Source organism: Crocodylus siamensis, chromosome 2, assembly GCF_052110815.1.
Source record: "Crocodylus siamensis isolate JL-2025a chromosome 2, ASM5211081v1, whole genome shotgun sequence".
Classification (NCBI taxonomy): Eukaryota; Metazoa; Chordata; order Crocodylia; family Crocodylidae; genus Crocodylus; species Crocodylus siamensis.
Window position 1 is genome coordinate 148,083,101 of NC_143396.1, and position 14,596 is coordinate 148,097,696.

The 14,596-nt window shown below is 39.4% G+C and overlaps 1 protein-coding gene across 3 annotated transcripts in view; it reads left to right on the forward strand.

The window, feature by feature from the left end:
- The window catches only part of CCSER1 (coiled-coil serine rich protein 1), a 1,425,236-nt gene that overhangs the window by 677,822 nt on the left and 732,818 nt on the right, over nt 1-14,596 (forward strand). For all 3 annotated transcript variants that reach the window (XM_090037073.1, XM_090037075.1, XM_090037076.1), the window contains exon 7: nt 957-1,034. In XM_090037073.1, coding sequence (XP_089893199.1) covers nt 957-1,034 — 78 coding nt within the window. The remainder of the gene's footprint in view (nt 1-956; nt 1,035-14,596) is intronic.

Sequence of the window (14,596 nt, forward strand, 5' to 3'; positions counted from 1 at the left end):
GGGCACATTGCATAAGTTAAACAAATAATCATTTGCAGCACGGTAAGATTGCATGCAAAGCAAATGCAATTTTGGATACCAATGGTAACATGCCTATTAAGCTGTCCATTTCATTATTTCCCCTAGTTTTTGGTTTATAAGCTTTCAATAATTTCAATTCCACTGAGTGGCTATGTGTTCTGAGAAGTTCTCTCCAGAACTTCTTATTTTATATTGTTTGTATTCCTCTCCCCCACCCCAATTTGTGTGTTTGTTCTTTTATTGTTGTAACCTTTCCAGACAAGTTTTCTCTATATATCTTTCAAATTTTACTGCTTTTCCAGAATGTTCCACCTGTAAATATAATTAATATATTAACAGTTGACTAACAGCATTGACTAAGGTTGGACCTTATACCAATATCTGGAACATTCTGTTGTACCCTTTCTTTACTGGTGCTTCTTACATTTTGTTGCAAGTTTTTTTTCTTTCATATCTTTGTGCTCATCCTTTGGATTCCTTTAAAAAATAATATTGATTCAGATAATTTTTAAAATGTACGGCACATTGTACCTTAATTACCATCGCCAACCATGGTTTTGTTCTGTGCAAAACTACATGTTCATTTTTAATTTTTCCCTGCTGTTCAATTCTAAATAAACACGTGTATTTATTTGTCTTAATAGCTGATTCATTATTTTTGAGAGTTAATTCAAAATATAGAGAAAGAAAGTAACTCATCTATTAAATATAGTGTTCTCTTTGTTACCCAATTAATGAACAATGCAGTATAGTTTGCAGGTTGTCATCAGGATTTGTATCATGCTTGTTTTCTCTTAGTCTTAACAGATAGAGTGGGGGGTTTTTATTTTCTGGGTGGAAATACTGAAGCAATATAAAAGAGCTGAAATGCAGGACAGTATGTCCACATCCAAAATTTAATTGGAGACGTTAACACTGATGTGTTTTTCTTTCAGAGTGCAGATATGAGTCCTGCTAGTAGTACAACTTCACTTCCTGTTAGCCCACTTACTGAAGAGGCATTGCCCTTCAAGGTAAAGTTAATTCATTGTATAATAAATATTTGATGTGACTTTTGGCTTTTTATATTACCTATGTGTACAGTTAGGTGCCCTTAATAGCACTTTCCTTTCATTAAATTGCTGAGATATCAGCGAATCTCTTTCTTGTGAGTGAGGAGGTAACATCATGCCACACACTTTTGAAGGCATTGTTAAAATGCCTTTTGGTTGGTGAAAGAATTCTTTTTTCCCACTGATAATGGAGGTCAGAGATGTAAAACCTACTTGAAAAACAAAGAATGTTTTGTGATGTGCTCTATGTATTTATGAGGTTTTATGGTGAGTGCACGTACAGATATGTGTTCCATTTTTCTGATAATTCCCTAGATCTGTGTTTAGTTTATGTTTCAGTCTAACATAGATATTTGTACACTATTTTGCTAACCGTCCTCTGTTAAATTCTCCTGCCATAAAACTGTTTTACACTAGATCCATGGAAAATCACTTACTTGTGACACCAAATATTCAGCATTAATAGTAACTCGCTTGTGATAAAAAGTAATTTTAGAATGCAGTGGCTCCATAAATGAATTGTTTGCCAAAGAAATTAAATTAGTAGCTTTATGGATACCTGAAATGGCCGTAGTATGAGGTTTAAAGCTTCAGATCTGGAACTAAACTCAGCTAAAATATCTCTAAATATACTTGAAGCTGTACATGAGCACCCATATCATGTACTGGAGACAGAGTTCCTTTACAGCCCGTAATAAGTGAGAATGTGTAGTCATACACTTCAGCTCCTGGTGTAGATAGTTTTGAGTAGCCCCTGGGGCGTGTAAGTGGAATGGTGAGTATATGACACCCTCAGTACAAATGATATAATTGTTTTTGGGTGTGGAATTAAATGGCAGATGCCAAGGAGTTACAAGAACAGAGGCTTCAGAGAACTGGAAGGCTGGGGGGAGGGCAGGTATGAGGAGGGAGTAGTGCTGGTTCACTGCAAGTCTTTGAATGCAATTGCTCTTTCTGGAATTCTGAAAGTGGGTGTATCAGTCACAGTGGGTAGGGTAGATGTATTAGGTTCCATGGTGGGTATAATCTGTTGGTTAGAAGATTTGCTGTGCCATTATGGTGTAATCTTTTCTGCCTGAATAAAACATTACTATGTAAATAGAAACAGAAATAGACAACCGTGCTCTATGTTTGCATGCACTTGCTTTTCTTTTGACAAAGGAGTGTGGAGTTCTTGCCAGCTTGGTTTTGGTGGCATGTGTAAAATAATAAGCACAGGGCAGCTGATAGCTGGGAACAAGGTGACTCTCTTTTTTTCATACCTTATTCTTGGGTCCCAGGGGCCCATGTCAATCTCTGACTTGAGGCACTTATATTGCTCCTTTAAAATTCACCAGTGGTCATTCTAATACTTCCTCCCTACTTTGCTTGCTACCTACTTTTACTCTCAGAGCTACATGATGTGTTTAAGTGCCCTCCCACTGCTGAAGCTATGGATACTATATCAAGGCCAAGCACCTAACCTGCAAGGCTGAAACAAGACATGTTAAGAGAGACCCTAGTAGACTGCTGTACTCGTCAATTTTCCCAACACTTGGGAAATCAATGAGACTTCTCACAGAGCACAGTACTACTTGGCAAGAGAAAATCTAGATGTATATAGTTAAACTGGCCACTCAAGGCTAAATTCTCAGCTGGCATAAATCAGTAAAGCTCCACTGACTTGAGAGAGGCTTTGTTTTATACACTGTTGTGCACTGATTATTTTTAAAAGAATCTCTTGATTGGATGCCTCAAAATGGTCTAAACAGGCAAATGCAGACAGAAATAGTGATTTAGAAGTCCCCTTCCCCTTGTGTGTTATCTTAGAAAATGGTACAAGATACTGAAATTATAAACTGTATATTTATTACTTTTTCATTTATATCACTTTATTTTGAAGAAAAGGTTTTCATTGGAACACATGCAAATTTTAAGGTCAAATATAAGAAAAAATCAAGTACTTCTTACAGCCAGTGCCATTAAGTACAAATAAAAGTAATGCAATATGCAACAGTTTCTGTTATTGCTTCCTAACTCACTCCAAGAGAGAGCAATATTGTTCCAGCAGTAATATGAGTGAGTCATTTTACAAGCTACAACAATTTCCAAATACTGACAATCTACAATATTGTTTCTGATGACAGACAAATATTACCCTGGCTAACATGATCATAATCTTTCCTATCTCCTTGACTCATCCTTGGTTCATGAAGTGCACATTTAAAAAAATTTGATTTATTGTGTGATGCTGAGAACACAGATGTAACTGTCCAACAGAGTAGACACCAAGTATCTTCGAGATAAATTATGACTTTCTGTGTGCTATTTAATATTTGTGTTAGAGTAAACTAACTCTCTGCTTACATTCAGTTTTGGGATTATACCAGAAAGCATTCTTAGATTTCATATAGCTTGTCTTTAGGGGGGAAAATGCTGTCCCCCTTTAAAAAAAAAGCAAACTAATCTACCAAAAAAACCTAAAAAAAACACAAATAGAAGATATTTTATTATAAACCTAACCTTTTTATGTCCAATTCCACTAATGCAAAATCAGGGTTGTGATTCTGATTCTGTTGGGTTGTGTGTGATATAAATGTAAGGTGGTGTTACTGGAACAAAATACGTGATTTTAATCACAGGGAAGTTGACAGTAACATTTTCTGGAGTAATTTCCAGTGCTACTTTCCCTGGGATTTATAACATCCTGTATTAACTCAGTGCCCAGTTTCTAGGTGTAAGGGATCCTGCAGCATTTTCCCATTAAATTGTGCATGCTGTGACATACAGCACAGTCTGGGAACTCTAAATTATGTGAAAGGACATTTTGAAACACTTGGAGCTCATTTTATTATAGTGCAGTGAGAGGGACCAGAAATGAACCCATTTTGTTCCATTATTTTATGTAATTGATGTGTTTTATTTCAACAAATAAACCATGTATCCGGTGCTGTGCATTGTACAACAATTAGCATAGACATGTTTGGACAAAATAATAATAATACACAGTTTAGGGCTTATAAAAATCACTAAAAATGAACAAATGAAAATAATTAATAACCCCATTCAATGATTTCCTCTGTTCTGCTAATGTAGTGGTGGAAATCACTTTTCCCATGGAAAGAAGCTCTCTGCAACGTATCCAGAAGGTTAACAAATTCTATACACAGCTCCCATCCACTTTCCCCTACATAGCTGGTTAGCCCTGCATTTACGTGCAAAGCAGCCTTCCATAGATGCACGTTTTAAAAGCTTAGCAAAAAATTTTGCTCAGACACGTATGCAGACAGTGCAGTTTTCAAAGACTTTTATCTCAGTCAAATCAAAACCAATTTTCAATAAAATACTCAAAGGCATTTTTCTGCAGTGAGGGTTATTTCTATGTCAAATTTCAACTTTCTATCCTCAGCTATTTCTGCTGTTCGAGCTATTAAAAAAAGTTGCAAGATTTTTCTTTATTATTATTATTATGGAGAAAATGTATTACCTCTCTTTCAATAACAGTTGAATATTTTCATTTAAACTTTGTGGGAATGAAGGTCCCTTCTTTGAAATGAGGCTTATTCCCGTATTCCCACATGGACGTCCTTGTTGAATCAGAGCCAAACTCTGAAAAAATTGATCCTGAAAACTAAAAGCTTAAGAATGACGAACAACTTAAATGCTAAGAGTTTAGAATGGAATCTGTCCTGGAACCTTAACTCTCTACACTAGAAAAGCAAAATTGCAGCTGGTATAGCGTGCATTTGAGATTTCATTAATTCGTAATTCCAGCCATACTGTTTTCCAGTCGTTGTTAAAGATGATTTTGCCATAATTTTACATTTTAAAAATGAGGAGAGGGATTAAAAAAAAGCATATTCCCTCAGTGAAATTGCAATTTTAAAATAGTCTACTTTCAAGGCATTATTTAGTCAAATTTTCAGGACACAATCTTCTTTCCACCTAAACTTATCCTTGCTCAATTCTCATTAGAGTGTATTAGTGCTTGGTAGATGAGCATACCCAGGCTGTTAAAGTGGAGTGGCCATGGCGAACATACATAAAAAGTAGCTTGTCACAGATGAACCTATTGTGCAGAGACAAATTCTTTTTTCCACCTCCTTGGAGGTGTGTGGAAGCATGGAAAATATCACTTGTAAAGTTGATATTGTTTTCCCTTGAGATCAGAATTAGGTTATCTTGGCTTCTTCCCTTCATTTCTACATTTTAATAGCAAACCTATGTGATACTTAGGCACCATTAAAAGAAATTAAACAAGGCACATTGTGTGGAGTACTATGTCTCTTTCTAACCTTTTTGCTCAGGAATTTCCCAACTTCTTTCAGTATCCTTCTAGTTATTGACTGTGCCCAAAAGAGGCTGATAATGTAGAAGACTACACCTGACCAGTCAGCAATTAGTAGGGCTGAAATTAGATTCAGTTTTTATCTAAAGAAAGTATGAGTAAGAAAAGTAGCACAGGTGTAAATCCCCTAAATTAAGGTTATTTATTAACACCACCTCAGTGATTGTTTGCAATTAACTAACATAATTAACACTAGGTTTGCAGCAAATTTACTATGTTTAACTAAGCACTAGGCACTATCTTATGATATAATCAGTATTTTTATTTTTTATTAAAATGTATGCTAAAATATGCAATTGCCATATATTCGGTCTGTGTGCAACCCCTATTATGATGAGATCCCAGCCTACTTGGGTAACACAATATAATATGAACAACAATAATGTTGACTTGCATTTGAAATCCATCCTTAACCTGCTTTACTAATTGTGCATTAATGCAGGAAACACATTCCTTTTGTCCTTTTTATCCTATTTTGAGGGAGAATTTCCCTGTGCATTTGTTATTCCAGCCTACTGTATTCTGACTTCTGTAATTAGTACTCTTGATGCTGATTCCCAGAGTGAGAAATGACAGCACAAGTAATGAAACTAAGCAATCCTTGGCAGTGTTGATGAAAGCGGGGTAGGACTGGGCTAACAGTTCTCCCATTCATTCTGTAGCTCTTTTTTCTTTAAATCTATTTGTACTGGAGCTGTAACCTGGATACTTGGCTATATTTAACATCTTTGAAATTGCTAATGGGTATGGCTCTGGCAGATAGTGTTACTTTTATGTAGAATTTTATCCTGAGATTAATTTTCCATCTGGTCAATAACTGACCTGATATTTTATAATTGATTGTTTTGAATGGTCAATGAAGAAGTAATTGTAATGTGTACTCCTCAAAGCTAGTTGAGATATCTTTGTGACTGATTGCATTGCAGGTTCAGTTAAAGAATATATGCCTGCTGTAATTTATTAAATCTAGTTAAAGAGATAATTACAAATTGGTGTTATATTTAATAGCACAGTCCATTCCAGATAACATACTGCTCATTTACACTTTTGTAATAGATATGTTGAATTCCAGTCAATGTCTTAAGCATTTTGTTCCTCATTCTTGACTGAGACAAGTTCCTTTTCACCTGGATGCTCATCTAGCAAAAATTACAGTAGTGATGTGTCCTGCTGGGAAGATGCAGATCTAGGTTTCCCTGGCTATCACTCATGAGTTGGAAACTCAAGCATTTCTTATTTCTCTTATTTCCCCTTCTTCCTGAAGTTCTGTATCAAATGAACAGTGTAAAATCACTGTAGCATGTGTTTCTTCCCCCTGGAGAAGTGTTTTAATTATTTCTGTTAAAATTACTTACATCTCAGTATGAATCACCCAGCCTCACCTCCCTTGGTCTCCACCTACTCTACTCTTGCTTCTTTTAAGACACACTATGTTCTCTTATTTAGTGTTTTAATCTATTCCTCCTACTCCTGGCCTTGTGACTTTTGTGACATTTTCAAGGGCAATCCTTATGCTGATTGTAACCTTTCTTTAACTGTATAGCCTTCCTCTGCCTGAGATCTTCGATGCTACTCCGTAAATCTTACTGCTTTTGGGTGGACTTCTAACCTCTGAAGTATAATCTTATATGTGGTTCTTACCTGAAACATTAACTTTATTGTTGCAGAGAGACCTGATTTAATAAGAGCTCTTTGAGGAGTTGTATTAATCGGATCTCTCTAGCCTTCATCATCCTGGTATCTGGCCCTGTCACAAGCAATGGTCTTGATCCTCAGAACACCTCTATGAAGTTGTTTGTGGATGTGTGATCTGTTCTCCTTAAGTGTTCTTTTCCAAGTAACAGACCTGCACCCGAACTTCTGCCATAGCAGAACCTCATTATTCATCCCATTTGCCACTGGGTCACTGGACTACAGACCTTTGACTGCTCCAACCCAATCTGCTTCAACTGTCCTTAAGTTCAGCTATAGAATCCTTTCTGAGAGCTCCTGATCAGTGTGATATATAGGGATTCAGAACAATTTAATTAAAAAATCTTTAATATGATTTATCTGTAGAAATGCAATAGGTAAAGAGAGAGGATGAAAATAATACACGCTTCCATTCATCTCCATTTTTTTTAATTTTATCTTTCTATGCAATTTTACTGGGTATAGATTTTCTATGCAATTTTACTGGGCATTTAGTGTTGCCAGAAGATCAGAGAAAGTGATTCTTCCCCTTATTTGGCACAGGTGAGGCCATATCTGGAGTACTGTGTCCAGTTTTGGGCCCCCCACTATAAAAAGAGTATGACCAAATTAGAGAGTCCAGTGGAGGGCAACTAAAATAGTTTGGATGGGTGGGACCCAAAAGCTATGAGGAGAGGCTTAAAGAAATGGGCTTATTTAGTCTGGAGAAAAGAAGACTGAGAGATGATTTAATAGAAGCTTTCAACTACCTGAAGGGTGGGGTTCCAAAGAGGATGGAGCTGGATTGGGAGGGGTGGCAAAATGGTGGATCTGGCCAGCAGATGGACTTCACTTCCGAGGATCCCCTGCCTGCACAGCTCCCAGCCGTCTTCATGGAGACCCAAGGAGTATGGGGCTGTGACAGCTCAGGGCCATAAAACTGAGGCTCTGCCCCAGCCCTGTGCTGTTACAGCCCTACTTGTCACAGCCTCATGCTCCCAGGGTCTCCTGACAGAGCCAAATGGGCATGGTGCACAGCTGGGCAAGGACCTGCTCTGGGGCTGGGAACTTGGGGTGGTAACAGCAGGAGGCCTGGGATGGGGCAGAACCACAATCTGTTCCCTGCACGCCCCTACCTGCGGAATCTTCACCCATCACAGGGGCAGGCAGGCAGCAGATCAGTGTCTATCCTAGCCCTGGACTATCAGTGTTTCAAGATCCTGGGTTCTCCCCAGCCCCACCCTCCAGTCTCACTTCTGGCCGTAGCCCTATGCTAGCTGCTTGGCTGCATGCCCATCCTGTGCAGGTCCAACTCCTGGCAGTGGGTGTGGGGTTGATAGGCCAGGGTGCCCAGGCAGCGGAGCTGGGTCCAGCAGGGGAAGCCAGAAAGAACTGCCACTGCAAGGGGTGCTGAGGAATTGAGTCTGCCATGGGCTCAATACTGCCTGCAGGCCAGATATTGCCCATCCCTGAGCTAAACTGTTCTACGGTGGTGCCAGATGAAAAGACAAGGAGCAATGGTCTCAAGTTTAGGTTAGGTATTAGGGGGGAAAAAAACTTTTCACAACCAGGGTAGTAAAGCACTGGAACAGTTTACCCAGAGAACCTGTGGAATCTCTGTCCTTGGAGGCTTTTAAGATCCAGGTAGACAAAGCTTTGGCTGGGATGATCTAGTTCGTCCTGCTTTGAGCAGGGCGTTGGACTAGATGGCATCCTGAAGTCTCTTCCAACCCTAATGTTCTATGATTTTTTAGATCCCAGCTCTGGGATCAGCTCATATATCTCCAGATTTCTTCCCCATTAATTTTAACTTCTTGTTCCCATTGTGAATACATTGTACAGAGGGCTGAAGTGTGAATTAATTTGGATGAACGTCATATGCTCAAGATGAGCAGTCAGTGTGAACAGCCCTGTGGTACTGGGTAGCTTTATTCCTGTACAACAACCATATTTAAACAGGGAAGATACAGTGGATGTAGAGTTTCTATACAAAATCTAAACATACTAATAATTCAATGATTTTATAAATAATATGTATAATTTCATCAGTGAGGTAGTTTCTGGACATTTACTTTCTTTATTAGACTTTCCTTTATGGCTGTAATGGTTTAGCTTAGAAAGGGGCTTTCGAAGGGGAAAAAGAGAAAAGCAACACAATATATTTTCCCTCTGTAGCATTTCCCCTCTATGTGGCATTGGTTAGACTGCAGTTGGAGTACTGCATCCAGTTTTGGGTGCCGTACTTTAAGAAGAATGTTGAAAGACTCAAGAGGGTCCATAGGAGGGCCACTCACATGGTCAGTGGCTTACAGGAAAAGCCCTATGAGGAGAGACGGAGGGACTGGACCTCTTCAGCCTCTGCAAGAGAAGGCTGAGAGATGATCTTGTAGCTTCCTACAAATTCATTATGAATGCAGCAAGGGATTGGAGATGCTCTGTTCACCAGGGCGCCTCTTGGGATAACAAGGAACAATGGTCACAAACTGACAGAGAGCAGATTTGGGCTAGATACCAGGAAAAGCTTCTTCACGGTCAGGGTGGCCAAAATTTGGAATGGGTTTCCAAGGGAGGTGGTGCTCTCCCCTACCTGTTTAAGAGAAGTGCTGGGTCATCTGACCCCAGCACTCTTTCCTGCCTAGGCAAGGGGTCAGACTCGAACTGTTGAGGTCCCTTCTGACCTTAGCATCTATGAACCTATGAATCTATATAGAAAGAACCTACCTCCCAGCCAATACATGGGTAGGTAGTTACAGGACAAGGGACTATTTAATGGGTCCAGTCCTAAGTTGAGTATCTGTTTTGCCAGTGCCAGGACCTAACAGATCAAAAGTCTAAAAGAAAATTAAAAGGCAGTATCTGAGAAGCTTGGTGAATAAAAGACTGATACATTTAAAAGATGCTTTCTCCTTAGCAGACTGAGCATGACCCTGGCTTGTGTGTTGTGGGGAGGGTGGTGGAAGAGCGTCACCTAGACCTTATCAGCCTTCCTAAAAAGAAGGATTCTTCAATCACAGGAATAGCAGGCATTCAATCTAGCACTGAGCAGGCTAACAGTGATTCTTGTAGCTAGCCAAATAGCCTGGGAAACATGAAATAGAATATGCTCATTATCAAAATCAGGTTAGTGAGATTGTTTCTATACTGTAAGATTTCTCAATTCCACTTTAGGTTTCCTGTGGATGGTTTCAATGGGCTTCTATGGCAGTAAGGAAAGGAAACCATATATTGAACCTGTCCAGAAAACTGTTCATTATCACAATAGTCATTCCTATGTGGTAAATCATGCTTCGCCTTCTCTTAAATGTTTGATTGTCTGACTTAATAGATGTCTGGAGAAAAAATTCTCAGTGGTATGAGAAATATACTTTGATATATATCAAAGAGCCAAATCTTCATTAACATTGATTAAAGTGGATCAATGATGACACATGCCCTTCCAGAATCTGAAAAATTAGTACATTTAAACACCTGAAAATCAGGAAGACAAAACATGTCACTCATATAATGCAACTTTAATTCTGTATAGTAGTGGAAGTGGCTCTGGAAATGGTTCAGGCACAGTACTGCAATAGTTAATGAATTACCAAGAATAGTAGGGTACTCTGCATCTCTAATTGTCTTCACATCAAGACTAGAAATTGTTTTATTCAAGTTTTTGGACTCGGTTACAGGATAACATTGTCTGTGTTATATGGGAGGTTTGTCTAGATCAGGGGTGGGCAAAATGTGGCCCATCAGGCCATTCTATCTGGCCCACGGTGCCCCTAAAAAAATTTAGAAAATTAATATTTATCTGCCCCTGGCTGCCTGTCATGTGGCCCTCAATGGTTTGCCAAAACTCAGTAAGTGGCACTCTGCCTGAAATAATTGCCCACCCCTGGTCTAGATGGTTTAAAGATTTTCAATTCTATCCTATTCTATTCTACTCTGCTTTAAATTCTTTAAATCTACAATCAATAGATGAGGAAAAACTAAGAAAACAGTCCATTTTTTGTGTTTCATTTTAAAAGTTTGAATTTGTAGGGTTGTGGAATATCTCTCATTGAAGAGTTTTAAGAAGAGGTTAGATAAACAGCTGGTGGGTCCAAACTAGCTGTACTTGATTGTGCCTTGAGAAAGAGGGTAGATTAGATGATCCATTGATGTCCCTTCCATCCCTATTTTTTATGATTATTTGTGTTAAGCAGGGGTAGATCCAGGGGGCGCGGGGGGGTGCAGTTGCACCCTCCCATTGCTATACTTCTGTGGGCTCTGTGGCTCATGCACAGTCAGCTCTCTGACTTCACTACTTATTAGAGTGGGTCCAGCACCAAGAGGGTGAATGCTACCACCATTTGCCAACACTCCCTGCCTGCGGTCGTATTCAGTGGCAGGAGAAAGATCAGGGGGATCAGTAATGGTGCTCACCTCCTGGGTTCCATACTTATAAGCTGGTGAGCTCTGAGAAGTCCCTGCACATTGCCACACTGCCAAAGGAGGGTCTGGCTACTCTTCTGGATTTACACATGGTGTTAATAACAGCTGCAGTGAGGGATTAGTTCGAATAGTTTGGCATGTCCGAGTAAGTAACCAAGTTCTTCCAGTTGGAATACTGAACATCTGGTTTCAGGTCTTATTTGAAAAAAAGGTATATTTTACTTAAAATAAATGTATCTTAGTTCATCAGGTTGCCTCAGCAGGAGGTGTAAAAAGATATCTTATAAAGTGATTGTCTAGAGTCTGGCAGGGTACATGTCAGTGGTTTCTGGGGCTCAGCAAAGGACAAATGAAGCAGCATCTCAGAAGGAATCTTTGAAGTGCTGGTGAAGGAACAATGACTCTTAGAAAATTCAGGGTATTTTGTCTGGAGTAGGCTCAGTATTTGAGGAAAAGCTACGTGTAAGTACATTTTTGGCAGCTCTTTGGGTTCACCAAATGAACTGATGACTTACTTTCCTTTGATTACAGTCAATCCTATTGTTCGAGAACCATACTTATATTCACCTAACTGTTTATTACATATTTTTCTTCCCTGTGTTAAATTAAAACTAAGTTCCTTAACAACATTCTAAAGGAAATCAGAGTCCACATGTGAACTTCAGAGCTTCAAAATAATTTCCCTCAAATTGGAGGGCGTTTTTTGCCTTCAAAGGACTCCACTTGATACTGGCTGCCAACTAGACATTGAGCCATTGATTACTACCTGCTGAGCTTGATGCTCCAGCCATTTTTCTGTTCACCTTAAAGTCCATTCATCCAGCCTGTACTTCCTTAGCTTGCCTGCAAGAATGTTGTGGGAGACCATATCGGAAGCCTCACTAAAATGAAGGTACACCACATCCATCAGTCTCCCCACATCCACAGAGCCAGTCATCTCATCATAGAAGACAATCAGGTTGGTCAGGCGTGACTTGCCCCTGGTGAATCTATGCTGACTGTTCCTAATTAACTTTTTCACCTCGAAGTGCTTAAAAATGGATTCCTTGAGGATCTGCTCCATGATTTTTCCAGGAACTGAGGTGAGGCTGACTGGTCTGTAGTTCCCTGGGTCCTCCTTCTTCCCTTAAATATGGGTACTATGTTTGCTCTTTTCCAGTCATCCAAGACACATCCTGATCATCGATGAGTTTTCAAAAATGATGGCCAATGGCTCTGCAGTCACATCACCCAAATCCCTCAGCACCCTCAGGTGCATCCTGTCTGGCCCCATGGATTTGTACATGTCCAGCTTTTCTAACTAGTCCCTAACCTGTTTTTTCACCACTGAGGGCTACTCACCTCCTCCCCAAACTGTGCTGCCTGGTGCAGTAGTCTGGGAGCTGACCTGGCCTGTGAAGCCTGAGGCAAAAAAGGCTTAAGCACTTCTTGCTCCAAATGTGCATTTTGCTCTTTTAGGTGTGCCAGTTTGCACCTGCTTATATGGAATAACAGATAGCACCACTTAAATCACAGGGTGTGTGGAGGCTGGTAATGATGTATAACATTCAGATGACTTCACATTTTCAAGGGAGAGAAAGCTTGAGGGGAAGAGGAAAAAAGAGAAAGGCATGAAAAGAGTAAGATAATCTGTTTTTACAGAGGACAGGGTCTGTATCCCTTGCTCAAATTATCATGATTTTTTACCATTAACACTGTTCAGCACCCTGATGATGCACAGCAAATTTCAAGGCAATTTTAGTTGTCATGTGGATGTAGAGTATGGACTATAATCCACAGAAAGTGATATTCAAATTAATATATTGGAGATTGTGTTACACTGGAATAATAATATGAGTTTTAAAAAACTACAGAAAAAACATTACTCCAATCCAGGAGGTTCTCCCTTTCTTTTCTTTGGTTCCTTCCTAAAAGAAAATGCAAAACAGAAGAACAAAAGACCAAGTCCACTCATCTGGCAATAGAGGTTCCTTCCCTGAGGCAGAATGTTTAGTCATTGAATATTCTGATAAGTACATAGAACTGCTGAGTACTGCATATATATAATAAAAAATGTTGTAAGATGTATAGCATTACATTCCTCTGAAAACCTGTCATTATGCAGCCAAAGGAGCTTTATGAAAGGACCCTAATGTTCTTGGTAAGGATGATTCTGTTTATTCATTTTAAGCTTTCAAGGAGTCTATTTGTAATTAGGTGGGCAGATGACAACTGCTCAAAAGTAAGTATGATTTAGGAGCATGACCGTCAAGAAAAATACCAGAGAACATTCTATTATCCTGTTAATTGTATTGGTGTGTTTAATGACAGAATGAAATGGTGGCTCTAAGTGACTCACTGGGGACATTTCTATTGTCTTCAGTAGACCCAGGCCCCTACCAGTAGTGTAGAATCCATGGGTAGTAGAAAATAGTCCAGGGGTATGAAATAACCAAATAGTGGTCGTGTCTATACGGGATGCTTTACTGTGCAGTGGACTAAACTACTGTGCAGTAAAGCATTACCATCTACATGTGCAGTGCTTACTGTGCAGTAAATCAATCTCTTGCACAGCATGTGCAAGTAGTAAACTTATTGCGACGTAAAGCCAAATAGTATTAATTGCGCATGTAGATATGCCCAGAAATACCCAATTACCTGTGAGGGCACATTTCTTACGAGAAAACCACTCTCTAATCTCTCAGTTCTAATCCTCAAAGGGAATTTACAAAATACCTTTCACATATGAGCCTATGAACTTCACTTCATTAATCTACTGGGTACAAAAAAATCATAGTCTAAATATAGGGGCGTAGGTTGTAGCCATGTTGGTCTAAGGACATAGGCAGACAAGGTTCTTTGGGTGAATCTTTTATTAGACCAACTTAAATAGCTGAGGAACAATTTTTAAGCAAGCTTTTGGGTTCAGAAACCCTTCATCAGGCTAAGGAAGTTTCAGCAGTTGATGTGTGCTCTTCCTGGATGGAATGAAAAGTAAAAAAGCCAGAGGCTAGGCTGGTATGCATACGAGACAGGCAGTGAAAATCTAGATTGAGGAGTCAATGGGTGAGAGATGGGCTGGGTGGGGGGAGAGAAAGGAGATGAATAGTGAAGAAGTACCTGGGAAGTC